We start from the raw sequence: 20196 nt of genomic DNA on the forward strand, positions 1-20196 counted from the left end.
ATGGCACCTTGGCGGATCGGGATTTGAGTTGGCAACATGCCAATTAGGGGTCAACTGCCTTACCTGCTAGGCCAACACTGCCAATTTATACATAATGGCAACTCCGTCCAACACACACAATTTTATATTATTATAACATAAAGCATAAAGGAAGAAGAAAATATAAATAAACAGAAATTTGATTATATAAAATATATAAAATATAATGTGTATGCATAATTTAATATGAAGATTTAATTAATATTGAATGTTCATAAAAACCACCTGTCATGGAGTGGACAACTAGGACAAAACATGTCTACATATTAACACAAAACATTTATTTATACACCTTTATGATCAGAAATAACTGTTTGTTATAAGGCTTTTGTTTGTGGGATATAAGGCTTGTGCAATTCTTAAATGTTTGAAGTTATGAATTTCTATCTGTGATATGGATGTTTTCTGGTCCAGGGCAGTAAATAGTCCTTATTTCATTCATAGAAGTACTTTAACAAAAAACATTTGTTTTGTCCCAAATCCCAATAATGGGTGGTATTTTTGTGAAACCATATATACCAATTAAAATATGTATCAGTCTAACAAATGTTTATTCTATTTACTCTACTCCTTTTCCCCACTTGTTTCTCATTCAACCCTTTTTCCATCTATGTAGGTAAAATTAGAAAATGTACACAAACACGGCTCTCTTGTTCTTTAGAATGTAGAAGTTAAAGTTACTGGAATTATATATATCTAAATCAAAATGTGTTATCGCATCATCTTCTGAACTGTAGTGAGTGTGTGTTCTTTTAAAGGGGAATACTGGATTGATCCGAACATGGGTTGCACAGGAGACTCTTTTAGAGTCTACTGTAACTTCACTGCTGGTGGCGAAACCTGTATCTATCCTGACAAGAAGTCCATGGGCGTGAGCAACTTTTTATTTTGCCCATAAAGACACCAACTTAAATGGCTACTAGTAATTAGTATGTCAAAATCAACTAAGGCCCAATTAAATCTTTTTTGTTCATTTTGTTTTTGTTAAAATAGGTAAGAATGTCATCTTGGCCAAAAGAATACCCAGGTTCTTGGTTCAGTGAATTTAAACGTGGCAAAATAGTAAGTACCACTTCACTTATATTCCAATATATTTTGTTACGGAAGGTCTCATTTCCACTAAAATTACCATCAACAATTTGGCTGATCATTTTTTTTCTTCAGCTTTCTTATGTCGACTTGGATGACAACACGATAAATTCAGTCCAGATGACGTTCCTCAAGCTGCTTAGCTCCTCAGCTCGCCAGAACTTCACCTATATTTGTCACCAGTCAGTGGCCTGGTATGACACAGCTACTGACAGCTATGACAAAGCACTGCGTTTCCTGGGATCCAATGATGAAGAAATGTCCTACGACAACAATCCCTTCATCAAGGCTATCTCTGATGGATGCTCGGTATGTGCAATTTAGAACATCCTCGTGGTACATGACTCCAGTGTACTGTATGTTTTTGCTGTACATACCTCTGTATATTGTACTTTTATTACAACATAATGAATGCATTTGACATTAGGGTTCCCTCTGTTAGGAGATGTGGGGGTTGAACAAGACAAACCACCTAGAAATACGATCATCTGTCTGTTTTACATGCACTCAACCTCAAGCCTAGGGATGCACCAATACCAGTTTTAAGAGACTGGGGTTTTTTTTGGTAGGTTTTTTTGTCTCTTTTGATTTAGGTTTGTGACCTTTGTGTTGCTTTTTTTTCAGCTGAAACAAGGCTACTCCAGGACAGTCCTTGAGATCAGCACCCCCAGGATTGACCAAGTCCCCATCATTGATGTCATGTTGAATGACTTTGGTGATCCCAATCAGAGGTTTGGGTTTGAGGTTGGCCCTGTCTGTTTCTTTGGTTAAAACAGCTCTTTCCCACCTGAGGGTAGGGCCATCATTAAAAGGACAATGATGATGTTCAGCATGGCCAGCCAATCACCACTTTGTACAAGTTTAATAAATTGTGCCTCCTGTGTTGTTGTCATCCTTTCATGTAGGACATTTTCATTGCCCTTGTGGGGCAAGAATCATACAGATGAGGGAAAAAAATGCAGTTTGGGGCATAAAATTCAAATTAACCGTGGTTGTTGACTAGTTGCCAGGGAACAGAGGCACACTTTTAGCAAAAAAATCTGGAATATCCAGGTGGTGTTGAAAGTACATCCACAGTGGTGTGAAAACTTGCAATTGAACTGGTGCTGTTAAACTGCACAATACTACTCCGGCTTAATTTTGGCTTTCGCATGTGTTTTGAACAGTGATTTAAAAATGTCAGGTATGTATTTTCTTTTCATGTCAGTTTATAGAAATTCTTGCTGAATTCAGTTGTAATAAGCTGTTCTTGTCCTTAAGCAAAATTCAAGCATTCAAATGTATGTAAACCTAAAGAATGATCTTCTACTGGTCATTATTTTGCCGTTCCATTGGACTCATGGGCATTCATCCACTAATTGTCTTAAGATGATGATGTAATCATATAAGGTAATAAAACTGAATGTCCAGACAGCATGACAGCATACCTCAAATATTTAAATGGTCAAAATTGAATTTGTCAAACATGTACAGTATAGGCCAAAGGTTTGGACACACCTTCTCATTCAATGTGTTTTCTTTATTTTCATGACCATTTACGTTGGTAGATTCTCACTGAAGGCATCAAAACTATGAATGAACATATGTGGCGTTATGTACATAACAAAAAAAGGTAAAATAACTGAAAACATGTTTTATATTCTAGTTTCTTTGCTCTGATTCCTGCTTTGAACACTCTTGGCATTCTCTCGATGAGCTTCAAGAGGTCGTCACCTGAAATGCTTCTCCAACAGTCTTGAAGGAGTCCCCAGAGGTGTTTAGCACTTGTTGGCCCCTTTGCCTTCACTCTGCGGTCCAGCTCACCCCAAACCATCTGGATTGGGTTCAGGTCCGGTGACTGTGGAGGCCAGGTCTCCACTTTTTGTTAAGTACATAACTCCACATGTGTTCATTCATAGTTTTGATGCCTTCAGTGAAAATCTACCAATGTAAATGGTCATGAAAATAAAGAAAACACATTGAATGAGAAAGTGTGTCCAAACTTTTGGCCTGTACTGTACATAATTTTAGGCTTTGGAGAATATTACTTAGAATGAAAAAAGGTGTTTGGCATATCCGGTCATCATGAAAATATTAACCAAGTTAACAATAAATTTTAGCAATGAAGATTTATGACTAATGATAAAAATGTTGCAAAAAGCTTTTGATAATGAATACATGTAAAATGTGGATTTGGACATGTGGAAATGGAAGTTTTAATTATTTTGCAACTCTGCATTAAGATGAAACGATGTACAATATTATGATGTTTTATTTCAAGGTAATTCTTCAGCTTGCACCAGGTAATCCATTGTTATTGAGTCATACTTTAAAGATTGAATGATGTGGTCATCTAAATTGTGCAGTCGTGTCTCTCTTTGTTTTGTGAATTGAAATGCAATGTTTCTAATGTTTGTCAGCCATGTTTGTTTTTTGGAACAAAGGTGTTCCAATTAGTCATGTTTTTAATAGTTTGTTCATCAACATTATTTTTAAATTATGATTTATCATGGTTTTTATTAAATGTTGCATTCAATAATAATTTACTGAATTACAATTTAGCACATTTGCATTTTAGGAACGACTGAATTTATAATTCATATAGCATGACACAATCTGGCCACCCATTTTTCTAATTAAGGTGGTCCATGTAAGGAGGGATACTGGAATTTGTTTTCATTTGCAGTTAGTCTCTGTAATTATCATCCATATGACACCAGTGGTAAATTATGTATTTTTGCATTTAGGAAACAATCTATACAATCCTGACCTAACTAGGAAGTGGCTGTAAGACTGAAGGACAGTTGGATCAGTGCTTTTGCTGTTTTAAATCCTACCTCAGTGCTAATCTGATATCCAAACACAAGATGCATGAGAGCTGCTCTACTCGTGCTACATATTACATTCTTGGAATAGTTTCTTAAATGCACAAAAGTGCATTTTACAGCAGTCAGTGTCATTGCATTGTCATTGATGCAGGAAACTGGTTGCAATTGTTAGTGTCAGTGTCACTGCAAAGTAAATTGAAACAAAAATGCATTAAACATGTTAAATATGCTGATGACCCCTTGACCAGTATACGTGGCCTGCTGTGTTTGCCCAATGCAGCTTTTGCACAGCTATTAAATGAATGCATTTATAAGCTGAAATTAAATAATTTAGTTGCTTGCCACAAATAATTTTGCCACAAAAAAAGAGAATGAATATTCTTTTCGAAAATATAACAGGCAATAAATTATTGACAATTGGCATTTTGTAAATGTAACAGAAAAGCAGTTTTTCTTCCATCTGAATGTTTCAAGTAAGCAGTTCTCTGTAACAAGGTTTGGATTGGCAAGGATTGTAAGGCTCAGTGTAGAAGAAAGCTTTGGTCCTGAAATAGCACAAAAATATCAAAACACTTAAGATACACAATTACAATAGGTTATTTCAGATTAATATTTGCCATAATGACAATATAACATTTAAAATATGTATATATTTCAAATGATTACTGAGGTAGTTGCTAGACACTCTCCACCACCGAATACGTCTTGCAAGGGTTCTTCAGGAAGGTTGGTGGCCAGGTGATTGGCCAACAATAAGTACAAGGCACTGGAGTCTGAACATTCCTCTCAAACAAGTTGAAGAAAGGATTCCACCATGTTCGGTTGAGAAAGTTGTTTGATGAGTTCCTGAGTGTCTGTTACAAAGAGATCAAATCAAAAAAGGATTAAAAACGGTGTTCTGTATTGATTTGTCTTAAATGTGCCATTTGACACAGGAAAGTCTGGTCCATGGGACCTCAAATATTTATCGTATCATATTTTAATTGCAAATCCAAAAACAGCCAAATCCAAAATGGTATACATCATTGATAGCCTTTACTGGACATTGTAGATTCTACCTTCCCTATCCCATTTCAACTACAAGCTTAGATCAGACAAGATGGTGGTGGAAAGACAAGTATTTTCACACTAACAAAACTCCATCTGCAAGCTGTAGACCAGTCAATCAGAGCAAAGAAGACACCTTTCAAGCTTGAAATTCAGTTTAAAGTGCCATACATGAAAGATTGTTCTATTCCATGGTAAAATAGCAACTGGATACTATTGACAGAAAACTATATCTTAAATTGTCTTTAATAGCTTTTCCTCAGAAGGTAAAACACATATCACGTTATTTACAGTATATTTGTATCTCACCTGTTCATTGGCCATGGTGTGGTACCAGTAGAAGAGACGAGACGTGATGAAATAAGCCACCACCACATCCACAGTGTAGTGCTCATGTGCAGCCAGTATACAGACCACACCCACTGCGCTGAGTAACCAACACATCAGGTGATACCACCAGAAAGATCGTGGGGAGTCTAGAGTATGGAGGTACACAAAGAGCAACTATATAAAAACAACATTTAAATGATGTCTATGTTTTATTTTAGCACTAATTGAATTGCATGCACTTCATCCATAATGTTAAAATTAGCCTAATATCATACCATCTTGGATTATCTTTACTTTTTACAGTGTATCAGCATCATAAAATGGAAGCACATTGTCTATATATCAGTGTAAAAACTATTACTACTAATGTATAGCATTGACCATTGCAACATTTTGCACAAAATTAACACACCAAAGATATGAACTGTTTTTCACTTATGGAGTGACTAACCATGACTTTTTCTTCTATTTCTACGTGATTGTTTCTATAAGCACTTACACTCCTTGATGAACAGGTAAGTTAGAGTCAGCATGACAGTGTGGCCACTATAGAGGAAGTCGCCACACATGAGATGGGAATTGGTGATGGACAATCCACCACCGGATATCAGCTGGAGAACACGCTGCAACTTAGCTTCTATGTCTCCATGCAACTAAAAAAGAGAGACTTTTATATATGATACCACAGCTGAAAAAAAACCATAATTCATAATTTACTTTTAGCATGCAGATTCTGCCATTATTAAATGTTACATTATGAAGGATGTCACCTTTGGGGCACAGTTCATATGCATGCCTGGTACAGGCAGGGTAGTGACGTACATGGTGATACAACGGTACAGGTACAGAGTTCCCACAAGGAAAAGGAATCTTCGACCAATAATGGACCTGAAACGTCGATAGCATGGACAGAATTAAAAATATATACATATAATGTAGATAAGAAAAGACTATAGTGTATTGGATGTGTGTGTTTGTTGGCCTTATGTATGTGTGGTCAGCTGCAAGCGCTTTGTTGTAGACTCTGACAGCGGTTGGAAGGAAAGACCATCTGAATCTCTCCGTCCCACAATGTGGATGCCACAGGACTTTTTTTTAAATTAGCTTCCTAATATGTAAGCGGCTTGATTCGTTAAGTTGGCCTTCTATTTAATATGAATAGAATATAGGTGCTCATTTACAGTAGCTGGATGTCTTTGGAGACATTACCTGCACTCTATTTACAGTGAAGGTGGCTGTGTGTTTTTCTAATGTGACGAGTTGCCAGCTATGAGACTGTTAGACCATCTGAATTGCTGTACTCATGTTTTTCCTTCCTTCATGACACGTATGGCAGAGGTACTGTGAATGAATCAAAATGTCTCCTTTAAGGTACAGCAAAGAAAAAAAAACATAGAATTATGGAAATGTGACACAAAAAACTTCATCATGGTATCGTCATTGTCTTCATAGAAAGAAAATGCCAAAAAAAAATGCTGGTTTGCAGAGGCAAACAAGCAGGCTTATAATCAGAAGTCATTGCATGAATCCATGCAATTCTTACACACAATGAACGAGTGACTGTAATGACCAATAATGAATGACTGCTTTTCAACAGTTTTTTCGTACTTATGATTTTAACTTCAATATTACAATAGTATTCAGATACTTTTATGCCTGTGTTTTTTTTTTTTTTTATCCAGGGACTGTTTTTGGAATATTTGGTTGTGTGTGTAATGCCTTACTTGTATTTGTGGAAGAGCCACTGCAGAGACCAGATCCCAACTAGAACAATCCCATTGATCTCGGTGACTGTGAATGCCCATCTGACCCGATCAACATAGTCGAAAAATTTATCGGGCAGCGGCGGACTGCTTTCTTTGGCTGGAACCCTCTCATGCACCACCGTAATTATGACCGTGGTCAGAAGCAGGTTGAACACGGCGTAAAGCAGGGCGAAGACAGTCTTCCACCACTCAGCAGGTAGGTGTGTGCTTGTAGCTAGAGATGTGCCGGTCTTGTTGAAGTCAGGCCGCCTCCCTGTGGCTTTTTGGAACGCATCGCTCTTCGCCTCTTTGCTGGAGGGAGCATGGACAGGACAGGTCTTGGTAGAACTGGCCTGGGTTTCACCTGATGACATCATGACACAATCTTATCGTGCCTTGCTGCTTGATGAATTCCTGTTCCAGAAGGGGTTTCTCAGGCGTTGTATTTCCTAGGGGTAATTAAGACAGTAATTGTTTTTAAATAATTAAGTGGCATTTTATGGAGGTTTACCCAGCAATACTAGCCCTAAAAATGTATTTCTTGGCTTTAAGAACGTTTACATACACAGTATACGCAGGGGGGTTTCATTTAAAACTATTAATGTAAGTATTAAAGTTAGTGCATCTTATATTTAGCTTCACTTAACAAACATTCTTTTGCAAAAAGTACAAGTCTGGTGGTAAATTGAGCGGTTGGGCCACATTTCAAAACCAGCCATGGAGCATGACATGACATTTACATTTACATTTACGGCATTTATCAGACGCCCTTATCCAGAACGACTTACAATCAGTAGTTACAGGGACAGTCTCCCTGGAGCAACATAGGATTTAGTGTCTTGCTCAGGGACACAATGGCAGTATTCGAACCCGGGTCTTCTGGTTCATAGGCGAGTGTGTTACCCACTAGGCTACTACCATGACGTGATGAACCTTGCTGAGCAGCATTTCCCCAATGGAGACTGTGTGGTGGGGGATTTAAAGCACCATTTTTAGCATGGCACCATTTTATTTACAATGGTTGGGTTGGTCCACCATGATCAAGTTGAAAGAATCAGATATCTCAGGGGTACCTCAGTGGCACCTTGCTAACTGGTGGCTGTGTTCATGAGTCTGCTTCCTTAACCTCTAGTCTACTGAACATTTTGGATATTTTCTTTACATTGGTACCACTGCAAATTTGTTTGAGAAAAAAAAATCATATATCATATCTGTACATTTAAAGTGACATATACCATAACATTACATATCATAAACATGAAGTAAGTATTTTTTCAAAAAAGGCCTGCCAGATCTCATAAAATCTTCTTAATTAAAATAAATTGAGAGGCATGCCTATATGAGGCAGAGGGGACAGGAGGATATAATGGGGTCAGAGGTGAAATCTGTGACAGCAATGATTGATGAATGACTTGATGGTCCAAAACATGTGAACAATATGGGCGTTACAGTTCAATATGGGTGTCAGGATCAGGGTAGATACACGCCAGTTTACTTTTAGACTAGAGGAGGGGTGCATCTGGCCGGAGCCACTGTGAGGCCATGACCCTAACCTAACCCTAAACATGAATACAGTTCGCTTACGGTGGAGGTCAGGTGTTTCCGCCACACCTCACAGTGGCTGCAGCCAGACCGCAGGAAAGGAGCGCGCCAGCACTGTGGCATGCTCCCGGATTCCATCCGCCACGCAGTCATGGAACACATGCTTGAAGCTTTCTTTCGTTTGTGAAACATGCTGTAGGAATTTTTATAATTTCTAAGCGTGAGAAATGCCATGTGAGCTTGCTGAAATGCGTGTCTCACGCCTGGTGCACACAATGAAATGTGTCCTCTGCTTTTAACCCACCACCCCTGGTGAGCAGTGGGCAGCCATGACAGGCGCCCGGGGAGCAGTGTGTGGGGACGGTGCTTTGCTCAGTGGCAACTTCCGAATTTGACAGGGGTGTATCTTATATTAAACACACAAAATAAGAAAAAAATGTCTGTGCTGGACAAAGATGTCCACCAACCCAACTTCCTCTAGTGTGGCCAGGTGTCCTATGAAGCAGGACATTTCTACAATTCAAAAAGTTAAATTTTTTCCATCAAAATGGTTTCAGTTCAGTCCGTTTGATTAAAGGTATATTCACTTCATAAAATTACAGTAACCCCACCTAACATAAGGCTGTAATTCTACACGTTTTCCCATCAACCTCCCTGCTTCTCCCGGCATTTCCTTTGATGGCAAAGAAAATGTCTTCCACATGGGACCGTAATGGAGGGGTTGGCTAATTCCTCCTCTGTCAACTGCCCTGCCCGCTTGCTATTTCAAGCTGCCTTTACTTCAGGGATATATTTTGGTTGGCAAGAATAAGATTTGACGCCGCAAACGTGTACATTTATGTGCACTCTTAATAATATAGTGCTCCGAGCAATCCAGTCATTTTCTTCTGAAGCATTTCATGTTAAAAATAAAACCAGCCACACAACACATGGCCACGCCTAGAACAGCAGAGATGATGTACTGGACTCACGAGAACAGCTACCGGGCTGAATACTTTATTTCTAACACCAATTAACACAACTTCAGAAAGTAAGAAGGAAAACTTTAAACATTAAACTGACCAAGCCGCACAACTGATCAAATGTATTTGAAACAGTGTTCTGTAATTGCCTATTTTTTACAGTAGCCGCTGCATCCGAGTAACGGTGACAATGACAAGAAGAAATGTCAGAAATGAACATGTCAACATAAATGCATTACATTGATAAAAAAAAGTGTCAACCCTTTAAAAGTGTATTTGTTTCCATAGAAACTTTTTTCTAAAAGTTTTCTACTAATTCAAATAGAAGAAATGTATAGCAAACAGACATTAAAAAAACTAATTTTGATGCCTGCCTACCTGTACTGGTCTGGAGCGGCGTGATGCCCGAGCTGCATGCCCCTGCTCAGTTCCCTCTCATCTGAACACGCGGGAACCCTGCAGGACTGAGTCCCTCCCCGTGTGTCCTGCCCTGGGCGGCACTCTCGTCTACAACTTCCAGCCAGGCCCCACGGCACGTACTGTATTCCACGGTAGCACCGGCGCTCGAAGGTTGTGTTCAGAACCGTGCAGTGCATCATCAGGACCGAGATGCCAGTCGTCCAGGACCTCTGACTATAGACATTTTGTGTCTTTACGCGTGTTCATAATTAGTGCAGGTTGTATTGTGTAGATTAGTTTTTGGTTTTACATTTCCATTCATTCTTTTATCTCCATAGTAAAAACTGCACAGTAGCAGCAGTAGGTATTCGGGGTATGTACATTATTGAGGTTGCAAGCTTTTATTAATTTTTTTATTAAATTATTGTGTTGATAAGGAGTTATTTGGTTCCAATTCTTATGAACAGGTGATACGTCACATCCATCCTCAATAACTCACCTGTGTCGGATGGATTTTTTTCTCTTAAATTTGTTAAATATACTTTCACAGTGATTTGTAAATGGGTTCATGTCAGAATAATAAGTGTCCTTTGTGTAATAAATTGCATAATTGTTTAACACAAACACAAAATAAATGATCTAGAGTGGTGGCCTAGCGGTTAAGGAAGCGGCCCTGTAATGAGTAGGTTGCCGGTTTGAATCCTGATCTGCAAAGGTGCCACTGAGTAAAGCAGTGTCCCCACACACTGCTCCCCGGGCGCCTGTCATGGCTGCCCACTGCTCACCAAGGGTGATGGGTAAAATGCAGAGGACACATTTCGTTGCGTCACTGTGTGCTGTGCTGCAGTGTATGACAATCTTTCACGCTAACCACTTTTTCCACATTCCCTCAATGCTTACGCTTGTATTTAAAACCATTAAAAAACGTTTCAACATACTTGAAGACTAAACTTAAATGTCCTGCCTAAAACGAGTGATTTGTCGTTACACTTAGGCGCTTCACACATTGCACCGCATCGCGCAACGCAGCTCGGCGTGGTGACGTAGTGACGTAGTGACGTGTTGACGCGGAAGTGGTTCCTCTCCCCTCACCCGGAAGTAGAGCCGAGTCGGCGAAGCTGCCCCATTCATAACAGATACGTTCTGCGTTTCGCCACACGCTGACATGGACGCGTCGGGAAATTTGCACAAGAAGCAGAAACTGAGCAACTCGTCCGAGAACTGGGTAGGTTTTATACAGTACATATACGTATATATATGCACGCTAGCACTTAAGGCATTGCTAAGTCGCCAGAGCTGGCACGGAGATGGGGGCTTGTGGAGTGGATCCTGTAATGCCGCGTTTCGCCGCATCACAGGGGACGCAGAGGGCCACGAACGTGACGTACCAAGCTCACCATGTAAGCAGGAACAAGCGTGGCCAGGTGGTGGGAACTAGAGGAGGCTTCCGCGGCTGCACGGTCTGGCTCACAGGTAGGTGTTCCCTCCCGTAAGCTGAGGCGAACGGTTATGCCTGTTTTATTATTATTATTATATGTAATCATTTTTACTGAAACCGTAATGCAGGCCTGTCAGGAGCTGGCAAGACCACAGTAAGCATGGCTCTGGAAGAGTATTTAGTGTGCCACGGCATCCCGTGTTACACCCTGGACGGAGACAACATCAGGCAAGGCTTGAACAAGAACTTGGGCTTCACCCCTGAGGACCGCGAGGAGAACATCCGGCGAATAGCTGAGGTCGCCCGGCTGTTTGCGGACGCAGGCCTGGTGTGCATCGCCAGCTTCATCTCCCCCTACAGCAGAGTGAGTTGATGTATGGCCACGCACGTCAGGCATTTCCCGCACCCTCGTTTTGCCAAACTGCCAGTGGTGTCTGTCCCACAGGATCGTCTGAACGCCAGGAAGATCCACGAGGCAGCTGGCCTGCCTTTTTTTGAAGTGTTTGTGGATGCACCGTTGGATGTGTGCGAGCAACGAGATGTGAAGGGTCTCTACAAACGGGCCAGAGCAGGAGAAATACAAGGTCAGTCCAGTTTTTCACCAGGATCTGATCTGTATAAAATTTATTCAGCCAGTCTAGTGAAAGGTGTTGCAATCAGTTATGGTTAAGTGAAGCCCATAAATTTTATATTTTGGAGCTTTAATCAAAACACATTTGTACAATTTGAAAAATGTGCCTGTATCCAAGAACTTTGTGCAGGCACATAGGAATTGTTAGAAAAACAAAATTAATGAAAACATGAAAGTAATAAGTCAAAGTCCACTTTATTGTCATCTTACTATATACAAGTACAAAGAGATATGAGATTGTGAAGCTTTGGGGTTTCACAGTGTGCAAAAAGACAAAAAACATGACAAGGGACATTGTGGACAAAATAGTGCAGGTCAAGAAAAAGTAGCAGCAATGAGTGTATGTGGTATATGATATGCTATGACAATGATGGCAGTGGTAGTGATATGAAATTATATGATGACCATAACATAGCAGCATAGTGTGAGGTAGATTAAACATTAAAGTGCAGAGTGCAGTACTGGTGTTAAAGATCACTTGTATGGTCCAGGTAAGGTAGGTTCCAACAAGATACATGCAGATAAAGTGCAGTACAATTGATATTACGTGACGGTGTACTGTCTTCCTGGGTCTGTCTGTATATCTGAAATATTCAGAAATAAATTTGACAATGTAACTAACTAACACTAGGTGGCACTGCAACAATTTAAAATGTGTAGTTTTGGGCATCTTAGATAAAAACACTAGGCCTTTGTAGAAAAAAAACATACAATTCTGACTGTAAATTAGCAATTTTATTCAATTTTATTATTTTATTCTCATTTGAAAACCCACTTGTTTAAAAAGTATTTTTTTTAAACGAGTCTAATACTAACGCATGCACATGCGCACACACACTCAGAAAAAAATAAATAAATTTAGTCTAGCACTTTTACCACAATTACCTAGCATGTTCTATTCTTGACAAGTTAGGCCTTATCGGGGCTCTTAGTGTTGTAACTCAAAATCTATGGAAACTGAATGAGAATTGCTGGTGTCTTCCTCTTGTAAGTTGCTCTGGATAAAAGCGTCTGCCAAGTACAGTAATGTAAAGCATGATGTTTTAACAATTTAGTTATATTTAATGTTTTTAAAATTAGCTACGATTGTACAATTGTAAAATCATGAAAAAACTGCAGCGTTCTGAGTCCTATAACTGGGGTTATGTCTGCTGAAGATGCTGAAACCAAGCCCCTTTCTCAAATGTAAAAATGGATGCTCCATCTTTCCGTTTTCAACATACCATACATGCATTAAATATCCATAATTTATTTTCTTTCTTCTATTTGTCCGAATTAGTCTTGCACAGTATTCCAGATTAGTCTTGGTGCTGTAACTTCATCCTATTTTTTCTCCCTCTTTACAGATTATCAGAATGGAACGTGTTCCAGCAGGAGCACTTTGAATCGACTTTTACAAGGCGCATTTCCATTTGCAGCTGCTTTAACTGTTCATATTGTGATAATCCTCTTTGTGCCTACAGGTTTTACTGGGATTGATTCAGAATATGAGAAACCAGAAGCCCCAGAGCTTGTTCTGAAGACTGACTCGTGCAGCGTGAACGAGTGCATCCAGCAGCTTCTGGACCTCCTGCAGGAGAGGGTACTTCAAATGCTCATACTAGTGGCAGATGTGTGGACATGACTGAGAAATATTGAATACCAAAAACTCATGGCTTACAAATGAATACATGAATACATTTAACAATTTAGTATAATTAGTGTATTTGTTTTTTATATTTTTGTTTTAATAGTTATAAATATATTTCCTATATTTGCATTTAATTGTTTTAAAGTCTGGTGTTTATGATGTGAAATTTTTAAAGATTAAAAAAGACTGAAGTGCATTTCATGGTATCACCAAGGGTGTATTTGTGTATACTAGTGGGTGCCTGCCCGGCTGATTTACAGATTGGGACCTGGTGTTAGCAGTGTGGTTGGTGCTGTGTTTGAATTGCTGCTCAGACACATTTGTCTGTACTCATCTTTAAGAAATAGCCTATTGGGTGAAACACTCACTTATAAACCAGACAACCACAAAGTCCCAGGTTTAAACCCTACTTTATACCATTGTGTCCCTGAGCAAGACACTTAACCCAGAGTGTCTCCAGGGGGGACTGTCCCTGTAACTACTGATTGTAATTCACTCTGGATAAGGGCGTCTGATAAATACTGTAAATGTCAAGAAAGGATCAGTTTCCTTGATCAGTAGTTGCTCTACTTTTGCGACCAATTCTTTTTTTAATCATTTTACTGACATTATTTTCTGCTCTGTTTTTTCCAGTTTCTTTGTTTGTTCTTAGTAACAAGATTGGAACCTGTACATGACTAGTCAGCGCCCTCTAGTTGAAAACCCATGTAATATTAATAGTAAAAATTAATGTGGATACAGTAAAAGACAGTATTTCAGTATTGTGTTTCTCAGTTATTTGGGCTGTTGTGCACTTTCTGTCCAGGAGACACTTGATTTTAATCCTAGTAAAGAATTTTTTGCATGTGGTTGGCCTTTAGGTATATTTCTCTGTTCGTTAATCAAGTGTGAAACCAGATGCTATTGTCTTCTAGGACATTGTTCCAGTGGATGCCTCCTATGAAGTGAAGGAGCTTTACGTGCCTGAGAACAAGCTGGACTTGGCTAAGGCAGATGCAGAAACTCTTCCAGCTTTGGAGATTACTAAGGTATCCGTTTGATATGTCATTCCATAAGGCTTGGACATTAAGTATTTGACATTAAGCGTTTGACCTTCTGTTTCCTGTGAACAGATTGACCTGCAGTGGGTGCAGGTCCTGGCTGAGGGATGGGCAACTCCCCTCAATGGCTTCATGAGGGAGAGAGAGTATTTGCAGTGTCTTCACTTTGACTGTCTTTTGGATGGTAAGGTGTTTTTTTGTACTTCCATGTTTGGTAAATCTAATCTGTGAAAGTGCTTTTTTGGCTGTTCAGATTTGCTAAATACACAGATTAAAGATATGCTGACTCGCATTCAATACCTCATTACAACGGCGCCCGACAGTGGCTGGCATATATTATTATGCAGCAAGTGACAGCAAGTCCTTGAAGTTTATAGGCGAATGTAAGTATTTGAGTGATGCTGACAAGGGTCAGTTTGTGTTGATGGCTGGATCATAGCATCTTCAGAACTGCAGCTATTGATGTCCCTGCTCTGCAGTGCACAGGATTTACCAAAACGGTCAAAGGAAAGAAAACAGGGTCAAATGTCATAAATTGCTAAATAACATGCTATTCTTTCTTATATTGCATTGTGTACCCTTTGATCTGTTGCTTTTTACTCATCATCAGTTTGAGGCTACTGTCTAAAATAGTGTCGTCTTGTTTCAGGGGGTGTGATCAACATGTCTGTGCCAGTGGTCTTGCCGGTTTCCACCACGGATAAGGAGCGTTTAGATGGCTGCACAGCACTGGCTCTTGCCTACGAGGGCAAACGGGTTGCCATTCTGCGCAATCCTGAGTTTTATGAACACCGCCAAGAGGAACGATGTGCACGTCAGTGGGGCACCACCTGTAAAGACCACCCTTACATCAAGGTTTGGTGCTGCATAGTTTCACTGATATAGATTTAGTTTCATGATTTGACTTTTTATTTTCAGCATAGTGATATTACTACTTTCTGTGATATTCTTCACTAATTCCTTTGAAATGTTAATAGTAGAGAATCATATATAATTTTTAATTGAGACATATGTTAAACCACTTCCTTTTTCTAATGCCAACAAAATAAGACTTATCCATAATGAATGCTGTGAGTAGACACTTTATGCCTGGTTCCTACTGGGATATGCTTCACTCTGACAGTATGCTTGTATTTCCAGCTCGGATTTATAAGTACTCCATCAAATGTCAATACTGCATGACTGTTTTTTGCTTTGAAAGCTTATTTTTTTCTGCCTGTTGGGAATCTTAAAAAAACCATCTGAATCTGCTGCTGCTATACATATGCTTGGGTCCATAACATTTCATTTGCTTTTCTATCAATATGTTTGTTGTTTTAGATGGTCATGGCGAGTGGGGATTGGTTGGTTGGGGGAGACCTCCAGGTTCTGGATCACATCCGCTGGAATGATGGTTTGGACTCCTATCGTTTGACTCCTACCGAGTTGAGGCAGAAATTTAAGGATATGAATGCAGGTAAGAATTCTCTGTCTCTTTTACAACACTGCAGATTTTTTTTTGTCAGTGCATGTCTCCTTTATTATTACACTTGAACCAGGATTAAGAGGAATTTTCATTCATTCTATTTATAAACCTATGGTAAAATAATAATATTATATTTTATTAAAATGACTATCTCAACAATGTAGCTCAGTGTTTCCCAACCCTGGCTCTGGAGGAACTGGCAGACCTTCCTCCTGCACCAGGGTTTGGAAACACTGGTGTAGCTTGAGTCCACCATGGGTGTATTGGGTGAGACATGCTGTATATGAATTTATACATTAGTCTCCATTTAATATTTGCAGTAGTTCTAGTTCTTACATTTGTTTTTGTTATGTATTTATATTTAGGTATTTTTTGGTTATTGAATCATGAAGTGTAAGAATATTTCATGCTAGACAGTTAATCGCTTTGGTTGTTTTGCAATTAGTTTTTTATTTATCATCAGTAATAAATCAACAATAAATGGTATGATAATGTTATTTTACATAATTTCTTTTCCAGACAAGAACATAATGTTTTCACTGCAAACCAACTGAAGTTAATGTACATGTGTAAAGAAAAACAATGGGCTGTACCTCAAAATAATCAAATAAATATATTTGCAGCAATGAAGAAAAATCTGTGCAAATTGAAACGTTCCAATACAAGCAAATTTTAATCATGCTTAATGTATCGTCGTGAGAAGGGGTCAATGGACGTAACTGATTTGTTCCTTCACAGACGCAGTCTTTGCTTTCCAGCTGCGTAACCCTGTACACAACGGCCATGTGCTGCTGATGCAGGACACACAGAGGCGACTGGTGGAGCGAGGCTACCGCAGGCCTGTGCTGCTCCTGCACCCTCTGGGTGGGTGGACCAAAGATGACGACGTGCCCCTGGCCTGGCGTATGCGTCAGCATGCTGCTCTGCTGGAGGACGGCGTCCTGGACCCTAAATCCACCATTGTGGCTATTTTCCCTTCGCCCATGATGTATGCTGGACCAACAGAGGTATTCTAAACCTGGTTACATTCTTTTACATTTATTTTATACATGTTACACTGTTATTGCCATGGTAGTTAATGCATATGTAGAATATGTGCCTTTTGTATTGTAAATATTAATAGTTTTTAAACATTGTATAAAATTTTTTGAGGAGTGGATGATTGCCAAATATTGTACATTTGACAATGATAAGATCTTACACGTATGAATGCTTTTTGCGGTACTGTTCATCAGTCTGGCACATTGTTCTTCACTATTATGAAAATGAAAGTGAAGTGATTGTGATACACAACACAGCACACGGTGACAACAAAATGTGTCCTCTGCTTTTAACCATCACCCTTAGTGAGCAGTTGGCAGCCATAACAGGCACCCGGGGAGCAGTGTGTGGGGACTGTGTGGTGGATCGGGATTCGAACCGGCAACCTTCTGATTATGGGGCCGCTTCCTTAACCGCTAGGCCACCACTGACTATAATGTAATTATTGAAGTGTAAATGAAAATAGAACAATAGTCAGTTAAATGGTCTGAGGCACATTAACAACATAATTAATTGAGCAAACTAATTTGAGTGCAGTGCAGCTATGTATGTATTTCACATCAGGAGACAGACAATCGGAAAAATAGAATGTAATGAGTGACTAATGACAGAGAATTGACTAATTTATTCTATTGTTTTATTGTACAGTTTTGTTGCATTTGTATTGGAATGAGAGCACACTGGTCAGATAACTTTTATGCAGCACTAATGTTTTCTTAATTTCTCCAATTAACTTTTCTCAAGTAATGACTGTGCTTGTAGATAGTACACATTTCATTTACCTGTTTAATACCAGCTTTCGGCATCCCTGCCAAGCACTCAGCTGTGAAGTGAATTATGGAGTAATACTGCTTCTTCTCGCAGGTCCAGTGGCACTGCAGGGCTCGTATGGTGGCTGGCGCCAACTTCTATATCGTAGGACGTGACCCAGCGGGTATGCCACATCCATCGACAGGAAAGGATCTGTATGAACCCACCCATGGTGCCAAGGTCCTTACTATGGCACCAGGCCTTATCTCTCTGGAAATTGTTCCTTTCAAAGTAGCTGCTTACAACAAAGTCAAGACAAGCATGGACTTCTATGACTCAAAAAAGTAAGGAATTTATTATTGTTAGAGTTGGTTATAATTGGGCTGTCCTGGCTCCTTCTTTTTGAACCCCACTTTTCGCTGTGTGTTAAATCATCATTCAACTTTGTATTTTGGGTGACAGAAATAATTACACTTAGAACAAATGTTGGTTGAGGGGAGACATATTTCATATTACATTTAATGAACACTGTTGGACCCTTTACAGGTACTTAATTCATTCTGGATTTTTTTAACCAAATAAAATAACATAATAACCATTTAGTTACTAATGGCATTGCCAGTAGGATTCTTAACAGTCTATCAATATGTTGTTCATTTTGCACCACTGTCCAAGTTCACATGAAATCTGAGACTCTCTGTGTGAGCTGGCGGTTCATTTACACTGATTTTAAAACTCATTCTATCCCCCTCCAGTGCTCTGATCATTCAATTAAGTTGTTTGACTGCCATGCATGTTTTTCTTCCTATTCTTATCTATGGTAGAGCAGAATGCCAAGAATAACAGGAACTTATTTTCTTGTGTGCACACAAAGCTCAGCTTCTTTTATTTATTTTGCTTTTGCTTTTCATAAAATACAGCTGCTGCTGACATGCCTGTACAAGAACATTGAATATCATTAAAAGTGCCTTCCAAATGATAAAGTGAAGAGGTTAAAGTCTGGCATATGGTCAGTCATGGTCAGCCATTGTGCAGGAAGTGCTCTGCTCTGTGCTGCCACGTGTATACTTGTCTTAAACATTATACGTTTTCAAGTTTTAAGGTATTCTGTGCTGCTGATATACAGATAATGTGTGCAAAATTAATTTATCATCTTTTTTTTTTTTAACTTTGTATAATCTTTGTGTTTTACAGACATGAAGACTATGATTTCATCTCAGGAACACGTATGAGGAGGATGGCTCGCGAGGGTCAGAACCCACCAGAGGGTTTCATGGCACCTAAAGCCTGGGCGGTGCTGAAGGAATACTACAAGTCTCTGGAGAAAGCATAGGTTAAAATGACATGAACCACATGCAACTGGGACCATGCAAAATTTGTCTCCTGCAGTGGCTCATGTTGCTGTTTACTGTACACTTCTTAGTTACTGTTTGAACATTTACTGGCCTTTACACTGTAACATACTGTTTTTTTTTTTTTTTCTTAAACAGTTCAACAGTTGACTTTGTTCAGCCGATTGAGCTCTGATCCCAAATTTCGATTTCTTGACTGTGGCGTTCACACATTGAGCAGCAGCAGCGTGGCATATTAGGCAGCAGGAGGTTGAATTAGCTGCCTGTATGCTTTGTATTCGCATGCTACTCCATTTCTGGTTTAATGTCTCATGCAGTTGGGGGGAATTTGCCTGCATTTTAGACAAACACAACCGTTATGTGCTTAATGTAATGATGGCATGTAAATTCAAAACCGATCTGAAGGTCATTTTAACTGTGTTCTGGCAGCTTTCATACTTTTTGGGACATTTTTACTGTATTTTCTTGTAAGCTAAATATGACCAGATATGATATTCAAGTCCATTATGTCTTTATAGAATATTCTGTGTTGGTGTAAATTATATCTGCTGCACAACTCCATGTTACTGTAATATGAATGTTTTATTTTAGTGACTTTGTCCTTTAGTTTCAAATAAACCATTCTATGCTAATTCTGTAAGTTTTCTAACATTGGCTTCATGGATTTTTTTTTTATTCACTAGTCTTTGTAAAATGGATCTTGTCAGTTGAGCTTTCCACATAATATTTCCCACTGAGAGCAATATTTTATCTCATATATACAAATGTGAATGTGTCAATGTCTGTTCAAATTTAGCAGGCTTTAGATGCCTTGATGAAATTAAATGCTGAATCTATTGCTCAGGTGCTAATAATGTGACATATAAGCAATGTATTAAGCTGAATCGCT

At 39.2% G+C, this 20196-nt stretch overlaps 3 protein-coding genes across 5 annotated transcripts in view; 2 read left to right on the plus strand and 1 right to left on the minus strand.

Moving 5' to 3' along the window:
* LOC114787835 (collagen alpha-1(XI) chain-like) overlaps positions 1-2009 on the plus strand; it is a 41174-nt gene extending 39165 nt beyond the window's left edge. Inside the window, exons 63-66 of the mRNA XM_028975726.1 lie at positions 798-910; positions 1033-1101; positions 1204-1437; positions 1753-2009. Of these exons, the coding sequence (XP_028831559.1) occupies positions 798-910; positions 1033-1101; positions 1204-1437; positions 1753-1899 (563 nt within the window). The 3' untranslated portion in view covers positions 1900-2009. The remainder of the gene's footprint in view (positions 1-797; positions 911-1032; positions 1102-1203; positions 1438-1752) is intronic.
* A 2411-nt stretch (positions 2010-4420) lies between these two features.
* On the minus strand, positions 4421-10064 carry sgms2a (sphingomyelin synthase 2a). Its single transcript, XM_028977813.1, has 6 exons — positions 9940-10064; positions 7037-7506; positions 6083-6200; positions 5812-5965; positions 5292-5458; positions 4421-4789 (listed from the first exon to the last, which is right to left on the minus strand). The coding sequence occupies exons 2-6, from the start codon at positions 7432-7434 to the stop codon at positions 4613-4615; spliced, it is 1014 nt and encodes a 337-aa protein (XP_028833646.1). The 5' UTR covers positions 7435-7506; positions 9940-10064; the 3' UTR covers positions 4421-4612.
* A 984-nt stretch (positions 10065-11048) lies between these two features.
* papss1 (3'-phosphoadenosine 5'-phosphosulfate synthase 1) lies at positions 11049-19956 on the plus strand. Of its 3 annotated transcripts, none has more exons than XM_028976721.1 (12): positions 11049-11185; positions 11319-11433; positions 11527-11762; positions 11844-11982; positions 13376-13611; positions 14574-14687; positions 14772-14883; positions 15349-15554; positions 16020-16155; positions 16903-17171; positions 18070-18299; positions 19150-19956. In XM_028976721.1, the coding sequence occupies exons 1-12, from the start codon at positions 11126-11128 to the stop codon at positions 19286-19288; spliced, it is 1992 nt and encodes a 663-aa protein (XP_028832554.1). In that variant the 5' UTR covers positions 11049-11125; the 3' UTR covers positions 19289-19956. The 3 variants fall into 3 exon arrangements, with proteins under 3 accessions (XP_028832554.1, XP_028832555.1, XP_028832557.1); XM_028976722.1 differs by having other exon boundaries at positions 13493-13611; XM_028976724.1 differs by lacking the exons at positions 18070-18299; positions 19150-19956 and adding an exon at positions 17512-17547.
* Positions 19957-20196: the final 240 nt, after the last annotated feature.

The sequence above is a fragment of the Denticeps clupeoides genome, chromosome 4 (assembly GCF_900700375.1).
Source record: "Denticeps clupeoides chromosome 4, fDenClu1.1, whole genome shotgun sequence".
Classification (NCBI taxonomy): Eukaryota; Metazoa; Chordata; class Actinopteri; order Clupeiformes; family Denticipitidae; genus Denticeps; species Denticeps clupeoides.

What these genes read in the sequence shown, in the direction of transcription:
- sgms2a (XM_028977813.1), bottom strand. Translation starts at nt 7,434, where the DNA reads ATGATGTCATCAGGTGAAACCCAGGCCAGTTCTACCAAGACCTGTCCT. An exon ending in TGGCTCTTCCACAAATACAA is followed by an intron (nt 6,201 to 7,036) that starts GTAAGGCATTAC and finishes TCGACGTTTCAG; the next exon opens with GTCCATTATTGGTCGAAGAT. An exon ending in ATATGAACTGTGCCCCAAAG is followed by an intron (nt 5,966 to 6,082) that starts GTGACATCCTTC and finishes TCTCTTTTTTAG; the next exon opens with TTGCATGGAGACATAGAAGC.
- papss1 (XM_028976721.1), top strand. Translation starts at nt 11,126, where the DNA reads ATGGACGCGTCGGGAAATTTGCACAAGAAGCAGAAACTGAGCAACTCG. An exon ending in GCAACTCGTCCGAGAACTGG is followed by an intron (nt 11,186 to 11,318) that starts GTAGGTTTTATA and finishes GCCGCATCACAG; the next exon opens with GGGACGCAGAGGGCCACGAA. An exon ending in GACTTCTATGACTCAAAAAA is followed by an intron (nt 18,300 to 19,149) that starts GTAAGGAATTTA and finishes TGTGTTTTACAG; the next exon opens with ACATGAAGACTATGATTTCA.